Source organism: Camponotus vicinus, unplaced genomic scaffold, assembly GCF_025532165.1.
Source record: "Camponotus vicinus isolate PSW18456_S1 unplaced genomic scaffold, iyCamVici1.0 SCAF_7, whole genome shotgun sequence".
Taxonomy (NCBI): domain Eukaryota; kingdom Metazoa; phylum Arthropoda; class Insecta; order Hymenoptera; family Formicidae; genus Camponotus; species Camponotus vicinus.
The window spans coordinates 1,132,208-1,151,354 of record NW_028141979.1 but is presented as its reverse complement, the minus strand read 5'-3'; the positions used below and the strand labels follow the sequence as shown (position 1 = coordinate 1,151,354).

The following is a 19,147-nucleotide window of genomic DNA, read 5'->3' as shown; positions in this document are numbered from 1 at the left end:
GCGGTTTTGCTTTTATATCCTGTATAAAATTCGCCATATAATTCAAATTATCTTAACGTCAAGTACGGTTAGTGATTAATCACCGCAATTATATCAACCTCTTTTGCGATTTAATTGAAGAAACATCGAGTTTCTTGGCCACATCCTTTCCTCTTTCCTCTTTCCTCTCACTGTAACGTAAGTAATCAATTTTTTTTAATATCTCTCACAGAATTTAGAATTAAGAGAATATAAAAAATAGGACAGAGGCAGAGAGATCTAATTAAGTATAAAAGTATATATAAATCGTTCCTCGATTTTTCGATTGAATGCGCAAAGAATTCAGAAAGATGACGACCGAGTCACCGGGCGTTTCTTCCGCGGGCGAGAAACGATCTAGTTTACGGCTAGAATAGATCCGTCGATCGATCTCGGTCGATTGAACACCGCGATATTAATCACGTGTCTGTTTCTCCTCGAGCCAGGGCCGGTACCGGTGGTTATCAAGGCCACTCACTCGATTACCCGCGTTTCTTGCAAACCGAACGTTAAAAGCGTATGCAACAGGCCGCGCGATAAATACTTTGACGATTTTTTATGATTTATAAGAACTCGTTCTCTCTCTCCCTCTCTCTCTTTCTTGCAATTATGTTTTTCTGTTTCATCAATAATTGTCAGATCTTTGATTCATTATCGACGAGACGTTATTTTAATACCGTTGGCTGTTCTTTTTTTCCTCTTACGACGAGTTCAACGCATGTCGCGTCTCTTCGATTCGCATCCGAAACGGTTTCTTATCGCGATAATAATGCCGAGACCGTTCTGCTTGTTACATATGAAACCGCTTCCAACCGTTGCAATGTCCTCTTCCGATCATCATTCGCGAGAAGTGCTCTATTATAACGTCAAAAATTTACAAACGGTATTCTCTCATTATTCAATGTAGATCCTAAACGTAGATGTGCATATTTTTCAGTTTATTGAATTTATTTTAACGCAATTATATCAGTCAGTTTCATCTTTTTATGCAAAAAAATTACTTTCTTCGCCAAATTTAAAAATCTGCTAATCTTACTCCCTATTCTTTTATTCCAGGATGTTTGATCTCTTCGTTTTTTAACGAAATTATGGACGTTTTTCAGCAAGCGACACAGAGAACACAGTGTAACACGGTGAATCATTTCATCCTTGTTTACATTCGGCAACCAACAAGGATAAAGTGATACACTGTGTCTTCTGTATCGCTTGCTGAAAAACGCTCTGTATTATTCACGAGTAGAGTATCATGTTTTTACGCAAACATTATATTTTCTTCGTCATATTTAAGGATCTCTGCTAATTCTGCTCCATTCTTTTATTCGGCAAAAAACGTTTGATCTCCTCGAAGACAAGAAAAATCTAAACGCACGAGGCTCGCTTGCTCTTCGTATCGTCGACATTTAAATGTCCAGCTAGCATAATCGCACTCCGATATCGTATCTGCGTCAAACGAACTTGAAACCACACGACACACGTTGACCTTTATACGCGACCAATGTCGTGTGTTCTTTTAATTCTTCGCTATAAGCCTTTCGTTTCTGCGTCGATAGCGATCTATCTTTCGTTTCTAGTCATCGTCAGCGGTAAATCAAATTCGCCTCGTCGAATATGCGACGTGGCACGATACGTATTCTCTCTCTTTCTCTCTTCGTCAACGATACACTGACTTTTTTGCGCATGATTGTCTGGGCATTCAAACACATGCTAAAATTTAACGAGCTGTACGTCGCCGGCAATGCATCAAAGCGCTCCAAATAAGCGATGACGCGACTCACGCGTGCGTTTCCCGTGCGTGTACCTACGTATTATAGATTCCAGTCCACGTAACTACGTAGCTCGCATATACGGATTATAATAAATGCGTTACATTAAAGTGAATAGCAGCACCAGCGACAAGTTTCGCCTTGAACAAGTCGCTGCTTTTTGTCGACGCGGCGATAATACGTTCTGTCTTCTTGGACTGCTGCTCATTTCTATAATACACGGGTTGATTCTAAAATTGCGGACGTTTTCTCGGCCCGCGAAGAGACTAAAGCAAGAAAGTTTCGAAGCATATGTCCACGTTTCTCTTTCACCATCATAGGATCGTTAAAGAAATTTCAAATTTATTTATCTCTCGGAGAAACAGGTTTACCCAGCATAATCAAAAAACGATAGTTTTATATAATAAATCTTTATGAGAAATTTATGCCAAATTTATGTTTTCTTTTCGCGCATATATCCTCATTTAAAAATAACAGCTGTAATGAGTGAAAGTATGCATCGCGACTTCGCCGATGTAACAGAATTGAAAGACATAACGCGATATCTTTTACGCTCGCAAATTTTAAACTCATTCCGCGGAGAAAAAGAGGGGAATGGAAATGTTTACTTTTATTTTCGCGATTGTAAATGAGATAAATTATTGATTCACAGAACTGTACAGGTTCTCCAGTCGCGCAAAAATCGCGCGAAAATCGCAAGTGGATCACATCAGGTTCTCCATCGATTCTTTCCGCGAGACTGATAGCTACCACTTTTACGCGAACGTATAGTAAGTGGGCGGTGATGTAAACCTGCGAGCGCGAGTTTCGTACGTAAACGACCAAATGAATAAACATTGGAGTAGAGTGCACCGATGTGGCCGTTATGTAAACGTGGATCGCAAATACACACACGCTAGTCGCGTAAACTTCGAAAGGAGCACTGCTTACAGACGCGGAAATCCGAGACCGTTACTTCCGGTTCGAGAAAAGAAAAAAAAGTTTAAATAATATTTAGAAAGAGAGAGAGAGAGAGAGACATGTATTTTTTTATGAAAAATATCCCCTCCCTCTTTCTCTTTCTTTATGGCTCTCTTTTCGCATTTCCTTGTTCGGCATTCTTATGTCGGCAGGTTTCTCGGTTTCTTGCACAATTCAGACTTGCTTCTGCGCTTGGCCATTTTCCCGGGAGATTGTAACAATCGCGGCTCATGAATTTCTGATATTTCATCTGGAAAACACTGCCACGATATTGCTCATACACGTATGTGAGAATACGTGCAATCTCTGTCTGTTTGATCTTGCGAAAACTGGGAATAATTAGCGAGTTTTTACGAACGGGAGCGAGATCCGCGCACGGAAAAGAAACTTGAAAGGAAACAGAATTGTGAAACACTAGTGGAAATTAAAAACGTCATTGCGCGATGTTTTTTCATTGCTCCAAAATTTTCGAGATACTTTAAATCCGATCCATATATTTTTTTTAACAATCAATTTATATAAAATATATTTTCCTCTTTTCGGGGTTCTGATCTTTGCAGGTCGAAATGCATTTGGCACAGAAGAGAAAAAAATAAATTAGCGACTTGCGTAGGCGTGTGGATGAAAAGATATGTGTACATAAATAAATATATAGGAAAACAAACGGGCTTAAAATGGCGACGCGCCAAGGCTTCGCCGGCTTTCTAACGACAGCAGCTTTTATATAACGGTCATTATTCGTCCCTTTTTATTACAACAAAAGTAGATACAAAGTCGCACGGTTTTCGCCGCGAACGACACGCGATGCGTGCCGTTTGACAATTATTCGGTAGAGATGGGCGGATGCCCATAGCAATCAGAGTATATCGAGGGATAGATACGCAGTGGGGGTAGCTTTTCGGAATTATCCGACGAGGGACTAGAAGACCTCTTTGGCGATCAACCCTTCGTACCGGGTGGCATCGGTAAAAATGACACCGTTCGTCCGAATCTACCACGAAATATACAACATCGGTGTCATTTAAATCACCCTGTAGACGGTCGTCGACTGCAAGCGACTTTGCGATCGGGTAATCGGACAAGATTCTTAAATACTGATAGTATTCGGGAATCTTTTATATGAAAGAGAAAATTTTAATTGATTAAATTTAATACATCATTACGTATTTCTAGCATTTGTTATTACGTAAGAAATTTAATATAAATTAATTTATACAAAAGAACGAAATGTAATCATTTTATTACAAATTAATATTTTAACCGGTCATTTTAAGGAATTAAATAGCAGATAAAATTAAATTCGCGTCCACGTGGGACTTTAAGATTATTCTCAATGAAAACATTTGTAATGCGAATAATTAATGAAGAGATATATCGATTATTTATCCTCGATCGCTCCGTCTGAATTAATTATTTTCCACGACATTTTTTACAATATAATTCTCCTTACTTTGCTACATTACGCTCTCACAATTTTATACACATAATGCAAGAAAATCGCAGATCATATATTATACAACAAACGAGATATAAAAATAAGTGGCGATCCTCTTCGAGCGTAAAACGTCTCTCGAGAGATGGAGGTGTAATTAACTGTACAAAATTGTTTTCCAAGTCTCTCTCGGCTGCACCAAGTTTTCGCAATCAGCGAGTTTATATAATTATCAAAATGTATAAACTTTTAATAAGGAAAAGAGTATTCTCTTTCAATACATTTCAATATTTAAACAAAATTGGACTTAAAACAAACTTTTTCATAGTCTTTCTTTAATAAGTCTTTCTCATATCGAACATATCTTTTTTTTTTACTTGTATTTGACTTCCCCGTCAAAACAATTACACATTTATTCATTTCTTCATTTTATGTAGAATTAGAATGCACTAAAATTTTTATACACGCTGTCTCTCTGTTATCAATTACGAGGAGGAACGAGAGAGCGAGGGGAATATCACACGAGCGGAAATTATCATTTTGATTCGAAATAAGCGGAAGTCGTCTCTAGTCTATACTCTGGCCCTCGAAACGGAAATTCAAGAGATCCAATGAAGGACGATTGCCACTCTGATGATAAATATACATCGCACACTCAACAAAGACTATATATGTTTTTCTATATATATGTTTAGATAAATATACAATATGTGTATATATACATTTATATATAATCATTTATATATATATAAATCAATAATTAGAAATTTATGTACAATCGCAACGATAAACATGTAACAAAAATTAAACTATAATATATCCTAAGAGAAAGAAGTCGTAGAACAATTTCAGGTACAAAATGAGATTAATCAATTATATACAAATTTCACTTGTAATTATAATAATCGGGAAAACGTTGCAAGCATTCGCGCGATATGCTTATCGTTTATCTCTTTAGATACTTAACGATCGAGCTGTGTTACCTGATTAAAATCCGGACGATCGAATTCAGGCTAATCGAGAAATGAGCTCGACGATCAGCTCACATACAGTTTGTATACATACAGGTGTTCAACGTTGCGGCAATCACTCGGTGAACGTAAATTACCGGTTTCTCCGATTCCCCTTCTCTCTCCCTTTCTCTCTCTCTCTCTCTCTCTCTCTCTTTTCCCTCATTTCCTTCATGTCACGATCGGCTACGCTCAATCTCACTGATACGCACGATCGTGTGATAGATGTAACATGCCGACTTTGTATTTTGAAATACGGACAAACGCGATTGTCTACGAGCCGAAACGATTATTCGCGGATGGAGAAGCGAAACCTAATTTCAAGATGGGAAAATATTTTTGCCGCGCGGCTGGATTCGCCAGTTTCCTCCATTCTTATTTTCGTAAGACGCTCGCATATAACCGATACCTCTTTTCTTCCCCCATTCAAATCGCGACAACCAGTAATCGAGAGAATCGAGCACAGTTCGAGGCCTCGAGCGTGGAAAAAGGCTCTCGCGCACGCGGCGACTTTCTCTCGGCGCAAGTGTGACAATCGTCTCCCGCGACACGATTCGATCGAGTCGATTCTAATCTGAAGGCTTGATAAGCGCGGTTCAATCGAGTTAGTTTCGCATACCGGGAATCCTGCGAGAAACCGATTGTCATCGTGCGACTGTAGAGTTCTCGAGAGTTGTTCGAGAAATTCGCTTACCTTGACGCGGTAGAAAAGAAACTTTTTCGATCAGTCACGACGAGCAAGACTCTTAGAAGCGTTTTTTAGAAAATGGCGTTTCAGAAAATTACCATGAATCGCTCGGTCGGCGAATATTTTCTCGCCAGTTGTGATAATTTACGTATTTCGCGGGGAAAAAGATGATGAATAATTGGTGAGAGACCTATTGTAACTCGAAGAAACTCTTCATTCCCGACTGCCTAATCAAGTGTCTGGAAGAGCGATATTTACTAGTCGCGATCACTTCAAGTAATGCTTCTTTCTCGCGGAAGCGCTGATGCAGGGAGGTTCGTGCCTCGAACTCGGATCTCTCCACGTGGTGCTCTTGGTGGGTGGATCGCTGAATCTCGTTTTGGCGAGGATCGTCGTCTTCGGACAGTCGTCTTGTTCTAAAAGATCGCCTTCGAAAAACCGGCACATCTCTCGCACGGGCAGGGCTCTGGCGCCCCGATTGAGATCGTGAAGCGATCGGGCGCGTTGCTTTCCCCTGGGACTGGGTTTCGTAGATGTTCGACCGAGGTCCTCCGTGCTTCTAGCCAGGCGACCGCCTAATCGCGAGAGGGACTCGAACAAATTAAGCTTTTCCCGCACTGGCACGTAGTGGTCTACCCTTTGGCATCGTTCGAGGAGCTTGGCGACATCCTCCTCGCAAGATGGCTGCGTCAGAGCCGACGGAGAGCTCGGTGATTTCGGGGAGACGATCGTCGGACGATCGACAGGCCTCGAGCAGAATTGCGACGATTGACGAGAAACGGGAATTTTGGAAGACAGAAGAGCCAGCCGCTCTTTGCGTTCTCGAAGAGTCTCCACGTTCGCGATGGTGATGCCGGTCGATTGTTGCGTCTTTTCGCGAAAGATCCTTCTCTCTCGCGCACGGCTTCTCCTCTCGTTCAAGTCGGATCGGAGTATCCCAGGACTGCCGCTTCCGTTCTTCGGGCTGTTGTTGTTTCGCTTGTCCGCCTGGTTTCGATTAGTCTCCTCGGTAGAGAACCTCACCGTGGAAGACTCGCTCGACTTGAGCGGAGGCAATCGGTCGACGATCGAATTTTCGTTTCGCGTTGTCGTGTCGATAGATGCGAGGATTTCCTTCTTGGGCAAGCGTGTCGGATGCACGTCGTCATTGTCGTTGGCGGAGTCAACGACAATCCTGCTCTTCGATCTACCAAAGATTTTGGGCAGGTTGTTGTTGTTCTCCTCGGCCCTCGCTCTACGTCGCCTCGCATCCTCTTCGAGAACCCTTCGGCTTCTCGCCTCGTTTTCGCGTCTGCGCGTCTCCTTGTATCTCTGTATCCTCTGCTCCCTCGTTTCCGGTTCCGGCAAGGGAACGCTTCTAGAGTCGACAGAGTCCACGCTAGACCGGCATACGCCGCCCCAAGGGAGACTGTCGTCGCTACCCTCGCTGCTCTCGCTGCAACCCCACGCTCTGCCGACCGGTTGGTCCTTGGCGCTTATCACAGCGGGTATGCTCCGAAATTCTCCCAGGAGGTCCTCGTCGCTCGAGTTGCTGCTGGACCAACCGCGCAACTCGCTCCTCGCTCTCCTCCTGGACTCGTCGATAACTATCGTCGTCGCGTTCAACGTCGTCTTCTCCACCGGCGAGTCGCTCGGCCAACAACGCAATTCGCTGCGGGATCGTCTCCTAGTTTCCGTTGGACTATCGGGTAACGGAATCGGGCCTCTCGGGCAGATGGTTAGTATCTCCAGAAAGTTCAAACACCGTTGCGCGCGGAACGGCGTTTGCCGAACCAGTTCAGCCGCGATCGCTCTGACCCAGGACCAATAGATCGGTTCCGTGTCCGCCTGAAACATTAACGTTTAATTATTTCTAGCAATAATTATTATAGACTCTACGTTTTTGTATTGTTAAAAATATTTTAAAAAGATATATGTAAATATTTTCATATACGTATAATAAATATTTTATGTAAGTATTCTTATTTTATTAGTTTATCTCTAATTTTCTATTTTTCTTTTTCTTTCTTGAGCACTAATTAATAATCATGATGCCTAAAGAAAATTTTTATATTCTTTAAAAATCGTTTTGTGACTCGCGTGCAAGACTACGTATCGATTAAAGTGACGGATAAGAAGGCGATTAAATAAAATCTGATCGATAACCGCAATATGAAAGTTTCCAGACGACGGGTAGATGGATGAGGTCTGATATATAGGATAACGGGTATGTAGAATTCCCCATTGGCAGCATCGTCGACGGTTTTTTATGCGTATTCGGATTTCATATTCTCGTATGGTAGGTAGGTAGATATCAGGATGCTGCATCGAGTAGTCGAACGGGTCTGTCTACCCGCAGGATTGACCGTGACACACGATTTCGCTGACTGGGTTGGCGATTCGAAAGTCGCCGGTTCGCTTAATCGCACGCGAACGACCGACTCCGACACCGTGGAATTTACTCGTTAACCACCGACGGCGCGTCGATCATTACCATCTTCGACGGAAACAAATTTCCCTGTCGCCTTGCCAGCTAACGTGACCTTCGCGCGCGCATACGCTGTCGGTTCGACGACACTGGCCGATATCGGCGTGTCTGGAAAAAAGCTCGCCAACAGGTTTCCCGCTATCGTTCGTTGTCTATCTCGCAAACAGCGTGGAAAACCCGCTTTCGATCGAAAACCGTGACACAGCGTCGAGTAGTGGTTACGAACGCGAAAGATATACGCGGCAGCAAAATCGTGCGAGCTCGTCTAGGTCTACCTAGATGTTCGCGATTGTCAATCATCAATGAGATTCGCATAGTTAGCATAATTGCTTCAATTAGCATCATTAGGCCAACTTGGAACGAAACCGGGAAAATGATTACAATGTCGAAGGACTCGTTCGATTGACAGACCACGCGCCGGCAAGGCAGCGTCCTTGAGGTCTCACAGAGAGGCCGATGGAACCCTTCTCGAGAGACTACGAGAGCGAGCGTGGTGGGACTCCTTGACAATGGCGGGTCATGGGAGAGCGGTGTAACACTCTCCCACGCATTTATCACGTAGTGCGAATCGGCCAAGCGGGTGTGTTGACCTTGCCTACTGGCCTTATTTAAGATCTCGTGATTCGACGACCAGGCGGATGAACGGGCGTGTGTTGCGTCACGTGCCGCGCTCCTTCTCCATCACCTGGACATTTGCGACCTTGTAAGAGGCAAGGATGCCTCTTGCATATCTCTGAGCGCCTTTATTCCGCAATCGCGTGTCAATCAGCGATATTCATTAAAGGCGACTCTCGTCGTTCTAGAGAAGAGAGCTCTAATTGGATTATTCCGCGAGTGGAGAGAAAAAAAGGAAGGTGAAAATCTACGCTACGTACCAGGGCGAAACTCGTAAAACGAGTTTCGCGGTCTCCTCATCTCCGATCTGAAAGCGACCGGGGAAGCGGCTTCTCTATGCAAAGCGAGGAGAAATTCGCGAAGGAGTGATTTGAATTTTGGATGATTTTCTAGAGATCGACGCTCGGCTCACGGTAGATAGGTAACTCGGGCGCGCATTCTGCTCGCTCGCGGGGATTGTATAACGCGTTAGAAATCGAATGGCGACGCCGGCGGGTCCGTAATTAGACGTTGCAGCGAAACGGGAGGCCGGCGCGGTCCGCCCGGCGAAAGTGCTTACGGCCGAAGAAACGGATCGTGCCGATGATAAAGGCCATTTACATGCAATTGCATTGCGTGGGGCATATTATTCCTCTCTCCCTCGGTCTATCTTCCCCTTTTCGCCTTATCTTCGTTCTCTTCGTGGCTTACGCGGTCACCGCTGATCAGCGAAAAATGCCGGTTCCGTCTTGTCGTCCATGGAATCGTGCCAAATGCCTTCTATTCTCGCGAAGAGAGTTCCTTTAACATTGTTGTTGCGCTGGTCAGGTAGGTAGCGGGAGAGGAATTTCTTTTCAGTAGGATGCAAAATTGATTTTTTACAAATTTTTATATATCCGTCTATTCAACGAGAAATAAGAATTAAGAGAGGCTTGATCAGCGATAATAATTACCCAAAATGTAGCGAGAGAACGACCCTCCGAATCGCTGAGGGTGAAACCTAGAGCAAACGTGTGCGGCTGACAGATACTGGGCGGTGCTTGACGAAGATTCAACGCTCTCAGCGGTAACCTCATAGAGGTACCTTCGACCCATAGCCAACCCATCCTGATGGAAACCGTCTTCCTTTCGTTCAGTTCTTCCACGTACAGTTCGCCTGGAATTCAGATTAAAAAGAAAACATAAGGCCTGATTTATTTTATCGCAATAAATTTTTATTCGCGATACATTTTAATCTTAATATACCGCTTATTGATATTCTCTCAATGTGAACTTTTGTTCTCGTCGCGTTCAATAGCGCCGGTCGTAAATGGTAGCGCTATTAATATTCGCGCCGCGGTTTCGAGATTAAGTCAGAGGAGAATCGATGATTCACGGGTTTATCGCGAAGGCCTGGTAAACGAACGGCGGAAGAAATTTCGCGTATATTGCGAGCAATTGATTGTATCTGCGTTATACGATCGTGCATATCGAAAGTAAAAGCCGTATCTCGTCGACTCGAGCGATCGCGTTTATTAGCCTGATGAATATTTCATTGCGCGAGACGCGAAACCGCATTGTCGGAGAAGGCTTCGGACGGTTATTGCGGATGATTCGACCTCCGCAATTTCCCGGCACTATCCGGAATTAGTCGACAGCATACGACGCGATCGAAGCTATCGACTTGTGTCCAAAAGGGTGGACCTTAAAAGGTTTACGTCACGAGCGCTCATTACGTCTTTAGTTTACGATGTAAGATCGTAATTCTATCTTTGCGAAAAAGGAAAAAACACGCGGAGGAGGACATGAGAGGGCAACGAATCAAGAGATTGACGTCATCCGATCGAGACGTGGGCGACAAGCGTGGTGGTATCATCGACACCCCGTGGTTATTCCTCGCTCGTCACGATTCAGCTTGAACGACTATCGACCGAAAACAGCGTCAAACGCGCCTACGTTTCTCATCGCGGTACTCAGCCGGCTATTTTTGCTCGACTTCGGGATAGAAATAGATTCTGCCGCGACGAATGAATGCTCGTTGGTCGTCTTCGTTCAATCCTATGGCGTCTGTGAGATAATCTGAATCTGTCGTCGAGACGACGGCAATTCGCAGGCAAATGAGAACGTCGTCCTTTTCTTTCATTCCGATATTAAATGGAAAAGAAAACCTTTTTCAGCGATTATTTCGCCGAATTTCTCAATCGTGAATAGTAAAAAAATCTATAATTTCCAGAATCGATAAGATCATACCAACTAAGATATTCAGTCTATTCCAGCAAAAAATGTGAAACATTAATGATTTAAGAATTTTTTTTTAAATATTGAAAATTGGTCTTTTTAGCATTTCACATATATTTTATCGTTTAAACAGTATGTCAGTATTTTGAAATCTTGGATATTTAGCCCTTTTTTTGTTCAAAAAATTTCTGCGCGTAGCGTGTTAAAAAATGCATGGTTCTCCATTATTGCTTTTCGTGTAATTCTGAAATAAAAAAAATTCGGTCTAGTTTTATATATATATATATTGCATAGTTTTAGAATATTCAACCTAATTTTATTAGAAAAAATAACAAAGTATTGTCATATTATAATTAGATATTTTAATTTTGCTAAAATTGTTTCATTTTTTCTTGAAAGAGTTGCAAAGATATTCAACATTAATTTTTTAAATTCTAATTAGATTCAATATCTCTAAAAAACGTTCTCTTTAATTTAAAAAAATTAAAGTTGTTTAATCCATTAGTTGTCAAGATATTCGATCAACTATGGAAACATTTTGAGAAAAAGGCATTTTTAGTTTAAAGTTTAAAAGATATTTAAAGAATATTTAAAGTTTTACAAGTCCATTTCAAGGCCATTTTATTTAAAAGTCTTATATCTCTGTCAATTTTGCAAATTTTTCAATAAAATTTAAAAGAAATATTCTTCAGATATCATAATTTTAAAGTTTTAGAAAATATAAAAAAATCTTCTTTCTTTTACTCTCTAAAGTAGACTAAATTCCTAATTAATCACCATAATTGATATTCGATATTGTTTATCGATCGAATTCGCGTCTCGGAATTCGATGAATTCCGAACATTCGCCGCTTTCAATTGCCCCGAAAAAGAGAGAATCCATTAAGTGTTTCTCGCATTAGGCATTTTTCGAAACTTTATCATAGCAAAGCACGTTTATGAGCGTCGAGTTATCGGAAGGATATGATTCATGGGATGCTTGGGATTCTTTCGATGAACAATAGTAACAAGGGAAATGGACGTTTACGATTTTTTGAAGTCTTTCACATGCATTCTTTCTTCGCGTGGGCGAATGTCAATGAACGTTTTGTATCACAATGACCTACGACACGTCGCTTTAGTCCGGAAATATTCCCTTTCGCCAGGACGAAAATGTGTCTCTCTTAAAGAATCCCGCCGATTAACCCTTTGTTCACCATCGGGCGTTAGGTAACTCCACTCGTTCCGCTTTCTTACGCTGTCGCCATTCTTATAACGGACAACAATGGAGAGTCTAATCCCGCAGAAAATTAGTCTCTCAGAATTTCCGTAGGTGCAAGAAGGGTCGTCGTAATAGTGTCAGATAATATCGGAAAATAAAATAATTAATATATGCTATAAATGTTGACGAACTAAGAATTTAATAATTTCGTCGTGATATAAAATAATCGTGATATAAATAATAATAATCTTGCGAAATGCATGCGTCGAGATGCGTCATACGAGCCTAACATGTCAGTCGTGACGTATATGACAATCTCAAGGAACTTTACAGACTATAATTTCGTATCGTGTCGGAGTTTCGTGTTGTGTCGTGCGTGTGGAAAGCGCTAGAAACAACAGCGTTACATTTATGTCTTTCTCTGAGACACGCTGAGGATGCTGAGAAAAAAATCTCACGATACATTATCGGAGTGAAAGCGTTGCCGTTTTCACGGGACGAAATTCGCATCGGGGATGCGATTATCTCGTCATCAGTTGATGTTTGGTAGCGTCACGATTGCTCTCGAAGACTAGAATCTAGAAAAATGTAAGTGCTTTCATGATTTTTATACTATTTATTACATCGAGAAATTGCATTGATGATCTTTAAATAGATTTCGTGATATCACGTATCAATCACGCCATATCTAATATTGTAAAAATCTTACAAAAGTTATGAGAGTAATTCTTGCGATAATAAATAAAAAGAAGCAGGATTTATTAAGATATTGTTGAAGGCCACTTTTAATTTTTCCTCGTTCTTTTTCATCAGAATTTTCAATTCCAATAATCAAAGTTCCTTTAATCCAGATGATTATTACAGACCATAAAGCTAAATAAAGGCAATTATGCGCGGTTTGCGGATCCTGCGGATGTTACCGATGATGCCACCTTCTCTGCGATGATTTTCACACCAGTGAGTCATTATAAATTCATGGTCATTCCATTTGTCTACGCCGACAAAAGCTCTTTATTCCATGAGATTTTTCCACGAACGCGTTACCAAGTTATCTGACTCATCCAACTTTGCCAAGTGGGTGCATCAATTTTTTTATTCTTCTTTTAATCAACCAAGCGCATCGATTGCGCCAACAATTACGTTATTCGAGATTGTGGAAGAGAAGTCGCAAAGTTTCTTTCTATCGAAACTCGCGCTCGATGGTCGATGATAAAGCGAAATTTCGTGAGAGAATAACATTGTTACCTTGGCGATTGTTCGGGAGATTTACCATGTACGAATTTTGTAAGACATCTGTTTACACGTGTTTAGGATTTCCCTTTGTATAAATATGAGTTCTGGTCGAAACGGCACATTTTCGGGGAGCTCAAACGTGCTGTTTCTCGGCGAGTCCGATGCCCTTGCCAGTCCAAGACTACTGTTCGAAAGAAGATGGCTCTCACGGTTCATTAAGCTCCAGAAAGCGAGCGTGTCGCACGCATATGTGCGAACGATCCATAAATAAAGTTTCTGGGCCCGCATCCTGTCGCTTTGAAAGCTTCTCGGTTGAACAAACGTATCGGGCTATTACTCGAAACGCACTGCGAAAGTTTGTTTCGCATTTAAAACCGCCGTTTTATAATTTCTTCACTGGCGTGTAAAGAGAGATATCGCTTTTATGACTTTTCCTATTCGCACGCGCTGTCAATACGCTGGAAAAATAGTTGACAACCAGAAAAGCCGCATAAATATATTCAGCGAAATGTATGCAGAGGCGTCTTCTAGAAATATATTATTAAATGAAACTAGACTAAAATATATACGCGCATTTCTCGTGTGCGGAAAGTTCTTATCTTGGCATTTCGAGCAGAAAAAAGGAAAGTTGTGCGACATTCTGGAATTGCACGCAGAAGAACAATGACGCGTCGTATTGTATCGCCGCAGAGCTCTCTCTTTCCGCGGAGAGGCAACGTGTTCAGGCAAACGTGCTCGAAGAAATATGCGATTACCTGTAACACCTTTCGTAAGAATTAGCTTTAGCATTATTATGGTAGGATAAAATCCACGTCACTTATGAAAAAATCATGAGGTTCATTTATATAGCGGAAAAAATGTTATTGTTGAATTAAAAATTGTTATAAAAATAAAAAAACATTTGAAAAATTCTATTACAAAATTATAAAATTTTATTATAGAATTTTTAATTTTTTTTAAATTCCCATATCATATGCAATTTAAATTTAAATATTTCTTGAATGGATACATTCACTAAACGTGCATACATGGCTTCTTTTCATATTTCTTTTTAATACATTATTGAAGTAACGTCGGCAATCGAATTTATACCGAATTTTCGTTATAGAAGTCTATGAATATGTACGAGATTCAAAGGAGTACGTCACGAACGGTTATGCGCGGCAGCGACTTAATGCACGTAGCTGCACGTTTCATTCCGTCCCTCTTGTGGTTGGTTCATGGTCGTATAAAACTCAGGAAGCCGTTTGTTACTTCGATTTTAGAGATAGGACACGCATCCTGGAATGTATGTGTGTATGTGTCACCTATTGGGTGATTCTTTCAAATTATTAAATTCTTTAATCAACCAATTTTAATCATCGATCATATTTAAATTTTTAATAGAGATTTTTAATTTTTCAATAGAGAAGGAACGAAAAAATATGTGCAAATGTACATCGATAAAAATTATAGAATTGTTCGAGGTAGAAAGATCCCACGACGATCCTGAGACTAACGATGGAAAAGGTTCCGAGGAAAATTCAAGGATCGAGTCTTTCTTCCGCACTTCCTTTTTTGTACTAGGCATCTTTCTTTTTCCGTTGCGCTCGGTCAACATTGAAGATCCTGTTTTAACAGTCATTCATTTTTCACTTCATTCCTTCACGCTCTTCTGCTTCCTGTCAGTCCTGGCACGTCATCCTGGCCAAACAGGACCCCGTCCTTTTTTTCCCCGCGCGGCTGGTCGCGTCGCGTCGCGAAGCGCCATGAATTATTTATTCGCGAACATCCATTGGGAGGAACACCCTCGAATTCCGGTGAATGTCTTCCGATTTTCCACGCAGTCCGACCTCCCTTCGTCCTTTCACCCTTTCCCGCGCGCGTTTGCAAGGACGAAGATTGGGATTTCATGGCTGTTGGCGCGATGGGCCTCGGGAAAAAAAAAGACCCGGAGGAAGGCAATGCGCTTTCTCATAAGTCCCGCATAATGAGATTTATGGCCGCATAAAAGTGAAGAAAGATTATGCGTTTGACGAGAGCAATCGCGTTTTTTCACTGCATTTAGACCCAATACGACATTCTTGTACGTCATTCCTCGAGATATAACTTTTCATAAAATTGAAATGAAGAGATAGAGATTAATCTACCGTCACATTCGCGAGTTTAATCACCCTCTTTCTTTTTCATTCTACGCGTCATGTACAATTTCGCTCATAGTTTCACTACAATTTAGTATCAAAACGCTTTCGATGGCAAACACGCACATCGAACATCTCCAACGCGGAAGGAAGCGCGTGTTCGCGGTGAACGAGGTGAAACGAGGCGATGTGAAAGTGACAAATCCGCGTGCGGCCGCGAGCCGGTGGACCAGGGCGGCCTGTCACGCGGCTTCCGGTCTCGCCGCGAGACCGGATGGGGAAGCGGCGGAGGAGCCGCGACTCGCGACGGCGACCGCGTTGCGGAAAAACGGTCACCGTTACCGAGGTGCGCTACCGGAATTCGCCTACGGCCTCGTGTAACCGTTGCGACTCGGCATGTGCGTGTGTGCGTGTGTGCGTGGGTGCGTGTGTTGTCAGTCAGCGCGCGACCAGTAGCGTAGAACGGCCTCGCTTTGCTCGCCTTGCCGAGAATGCACCTGCCCGCGAGCACTTTCCAGTCGAACGCCCATCATGAGGACAAGAAGGGGGGGGAGGGGAAATTTTTTTTTAGCCTGTCACGATTGATTCACGGCGTCTTTGTACAAACAACCGCGATTTCAGAAATTACGCGGATTGCGGGCGATCGAAGCGATACGCGCTTCGTTTCACACGAATATTTAATTCAAACAGAATCAAGTCTGGAGTTTTTTTGTTTTTTTTACGTAGTAGATTTCAGACGCTCGTTAAAAATGTATCGCTCGTTTCCAAGATGAATTCAGATTGCGAGAAACGTTGCCGGTAACGTTATAGATAAATTTACAGAAACTTTGTCCGAAATTAATTTTATTCTATGGTACACGTATATTCAGTTTCATTAAAGTTTCATAAATGTATCCCCGTGCCTCTTCTCCCTCCTGCTTGAAATTAAACCGATAATTCAGCGGCAGAGTATCATAAACCACGAGACGAGCACCGCAAACATGCAGAAGTGGCTGGCATTGTCTCGTCTGGCGAAACAAACGGTTCGTTAGTAGTAATTACAAGGTAAACCCGTTAGCGGCGCGTAGGAGGGAACGCTTTTTTTTCAGGAGCGTATTCACCAATCGCGTACGCCCGTGTTCCGCTGAAATTACTGCGGGAGGTCGTCGGTGCTTATTTCGTGATACGGAGCAATTTTGCCGTCTGCAGTTTCGTTGCAGTCGTATTCAATTAGTCGCAGCTCGTGATCGCTGAACTCGTAACCGCGTTACTTCGCTGGCTGTTTGTTCAGCAAACTAGCTTCCCTCGACAGCTCTCTTCCAAGAGACTTTCCTCTCGAGGTCGCGACGTGAACATTTTCGCCAGGAAGAGACGCATCGAGAGACGACAAATAGGCCAAGCTACGCGAGTTTCGATTCGCGAAAATAAATGTGCGAGGAATGAGGAAGGGGGAAGGGTTACACCTTGGCGCAAACTGGCCGAGAGAACGCGTATCCCCTTTCTCGTGACCATCGATCTTCTCATGTAAATCAAGCATTCGTCTTTCGTGCGAGTCATTTATTATTATCTCGCTTTTTACATCGCTCTTCGCCCTCCCTCTTTTCTCCCTCTCTTTCTCTTTTTTTCCTTTCACCCCTGTCTTTGCATCCCCCTCACGATGCGCCGGACAATGCGGCACCGCGCCCATAAGCTTTTTGTGTGCATTTCGGACGCGCGCGCAGGCATGACTTTGCGGCCTTTCTTCGTGAGACACCTTGCGCCAGAAGATCCGTTCCCTCGACAGAGCATCCCGTTCTAGCCGCCGAGGTCTTTTACCGCGGCTTTACCGCCCGTCGTGGGTCCGGTCTCGTCATTTTAAATCCGCTTCAATACAAATAAACACACGGACACGGAGTCTTACGCAATTTTTCTTCCTTCATCCGGTGAGATTCGATCGCGAATTTGAATAATTCCCTGTCTAGCCTTCCTAAGCGTGATATTATCGATGCGACGAGCCTTTTCACGGCTTCGAACGAGCGATTTCTCGACGCGCGATATACATAATACGCGCGATGGAAATTTCTCAAATGGAATACAAAACTTGGTCGTCCGACGACAAAGGCTATTGTCAATCTCTGCAAGCGTTGCCGCACAATAGCCGTCGAGAAAAATAGTCGTACGATGTCGATGACTGGTAACGAAAGAAGTTACATCAAACAAAGTCCTTCAACACGGAAATATATATATTGACGCGAAAGAGCCAGGGGAGACGTTTCATTTTGCCGACAAGAGAGTACGTATCTTATCTCGCTTCCAATTTATAACTCTGTCATTTCGATCTTATGTCATTTTATCATAGACAATTTTCTCGCATTAATCTCCGCAGATGCGGTCAAAAATTTCTATCGCTCGCCTCGTTTGCTTTCCTTTCCTTTTCTATATCGCCTTTTGTTCCTTCATTTACATTGATAAGGCAAAAACGTCGAGGAAGAAAGGGGTGCGAGAGACGATGAAGCGAGCGGGGCGAAGGAGGAACAGACGTGAGGACAGAGAAAGCATTCATACGAGTGCGACACGTGTTTCCTCGGTGGCGAATGAATTCATTCGCGTCGCTTCTCTCGAACGGACGTTTCTCGAGGTGGCGCGAAGCGGCTTAATTGAACGCGAAATTTCTCCGCAAACGAACCGGGAAGTCGTCATGAGAAAATTTCTACTGTAGAAAAGCTGTGTGTGTGTGTGTGGCAAGAATACATCGGCGAAAGCTGCTTTGAAGAGTTTCATCGATATTCTTGTCGGCGAAGAAACTCTTAAAAAAATATTTCTATCGAAACGACAGGCTACAGGATTGGATACAAATTATCCGTGAGAAAATGAGTAATTATCCCTTACGTAATATCAGCTAAATTTCTAACGAATGACTGTCATAAAACATGTGTTTTAGACAGTCATTGTTATTCGCCAAGATGGGATCTTTTTTAACAAGTTTGTGACAAATGGCCTGACAATGAATCGCATGACCCTCGAATTAGCTCTTCGCGCTGCGTCGAACATATCGGAGATTCGAAACGATGATGACGCGATGAAACGCGAACAGGAAGAGGTGTAAAATAGCCTGAAGACCGACAACAAGAAAAGAACATTCTATTCGCTTAGCTAGCGAATTCATTGCGCAAACCGCAGTTAATAGGAAAAAACGCGTGCGTTTCAGCGAGAGAAACCTATTCTTATGCTACCGTTAATGAATTTGCTGACTCCGATCGATCGATAACGACACGATGAAAAGATCGAGTTAGGAAGAATCGAATCGTGGAGGAATCTGCAAGATTTCAAAGACGGGAGAAAAACATAGATAAAGATCCGATAGGGGATTAAAGAGGATAAAGAAGAAAAATTTCCAACGGTCGGGATGTCATTTATCTTTACGCGATGATGATCGACGAGCGCGATACAAAGGAGGAACTTTTAGAATCTTCCCCTAAACGACGTG

General features: G+C 42.6%; 2 protein-coding genes across 2 annotated transcripts in view; one reads left to right on the top strand and one right to left on the bottom strand.

The window, feature by feature from the left end:
- The window catches only part of LOC145974849 (uncharacterized), a 75,928-nt gene that overhangs the window by 3,793 nt on the left and 52,988 nt on the right, over positions 1-19,147 (top strand). The gene's annotated exons all lie outside the window — the stretch shown is intronic.
- The window catches only part of LOC145974848 (uncharacterized), a 30,774-nt gene continuing 15,086 nt past the window's right edge, over positions 3,460-19,147 (bottom strand). The window contains exons 2-3 of the mRNA XM_083104897.1: positions 9,886-10,088; positions 3,460-7,698 (exon numbers count right to left, since the gene is read on the bottom strand). Coding sequence (XP_082961023.1) covers positions 6,139-7,698; positions 9,886-10,088 — 1,763 coding nt within the window. The 3' untranslated portion in view covers positions 3,460-6,138. The remainder of the gene's footprint in view (positions 7,699-9,885; positions 10,089-19,147) is intronic.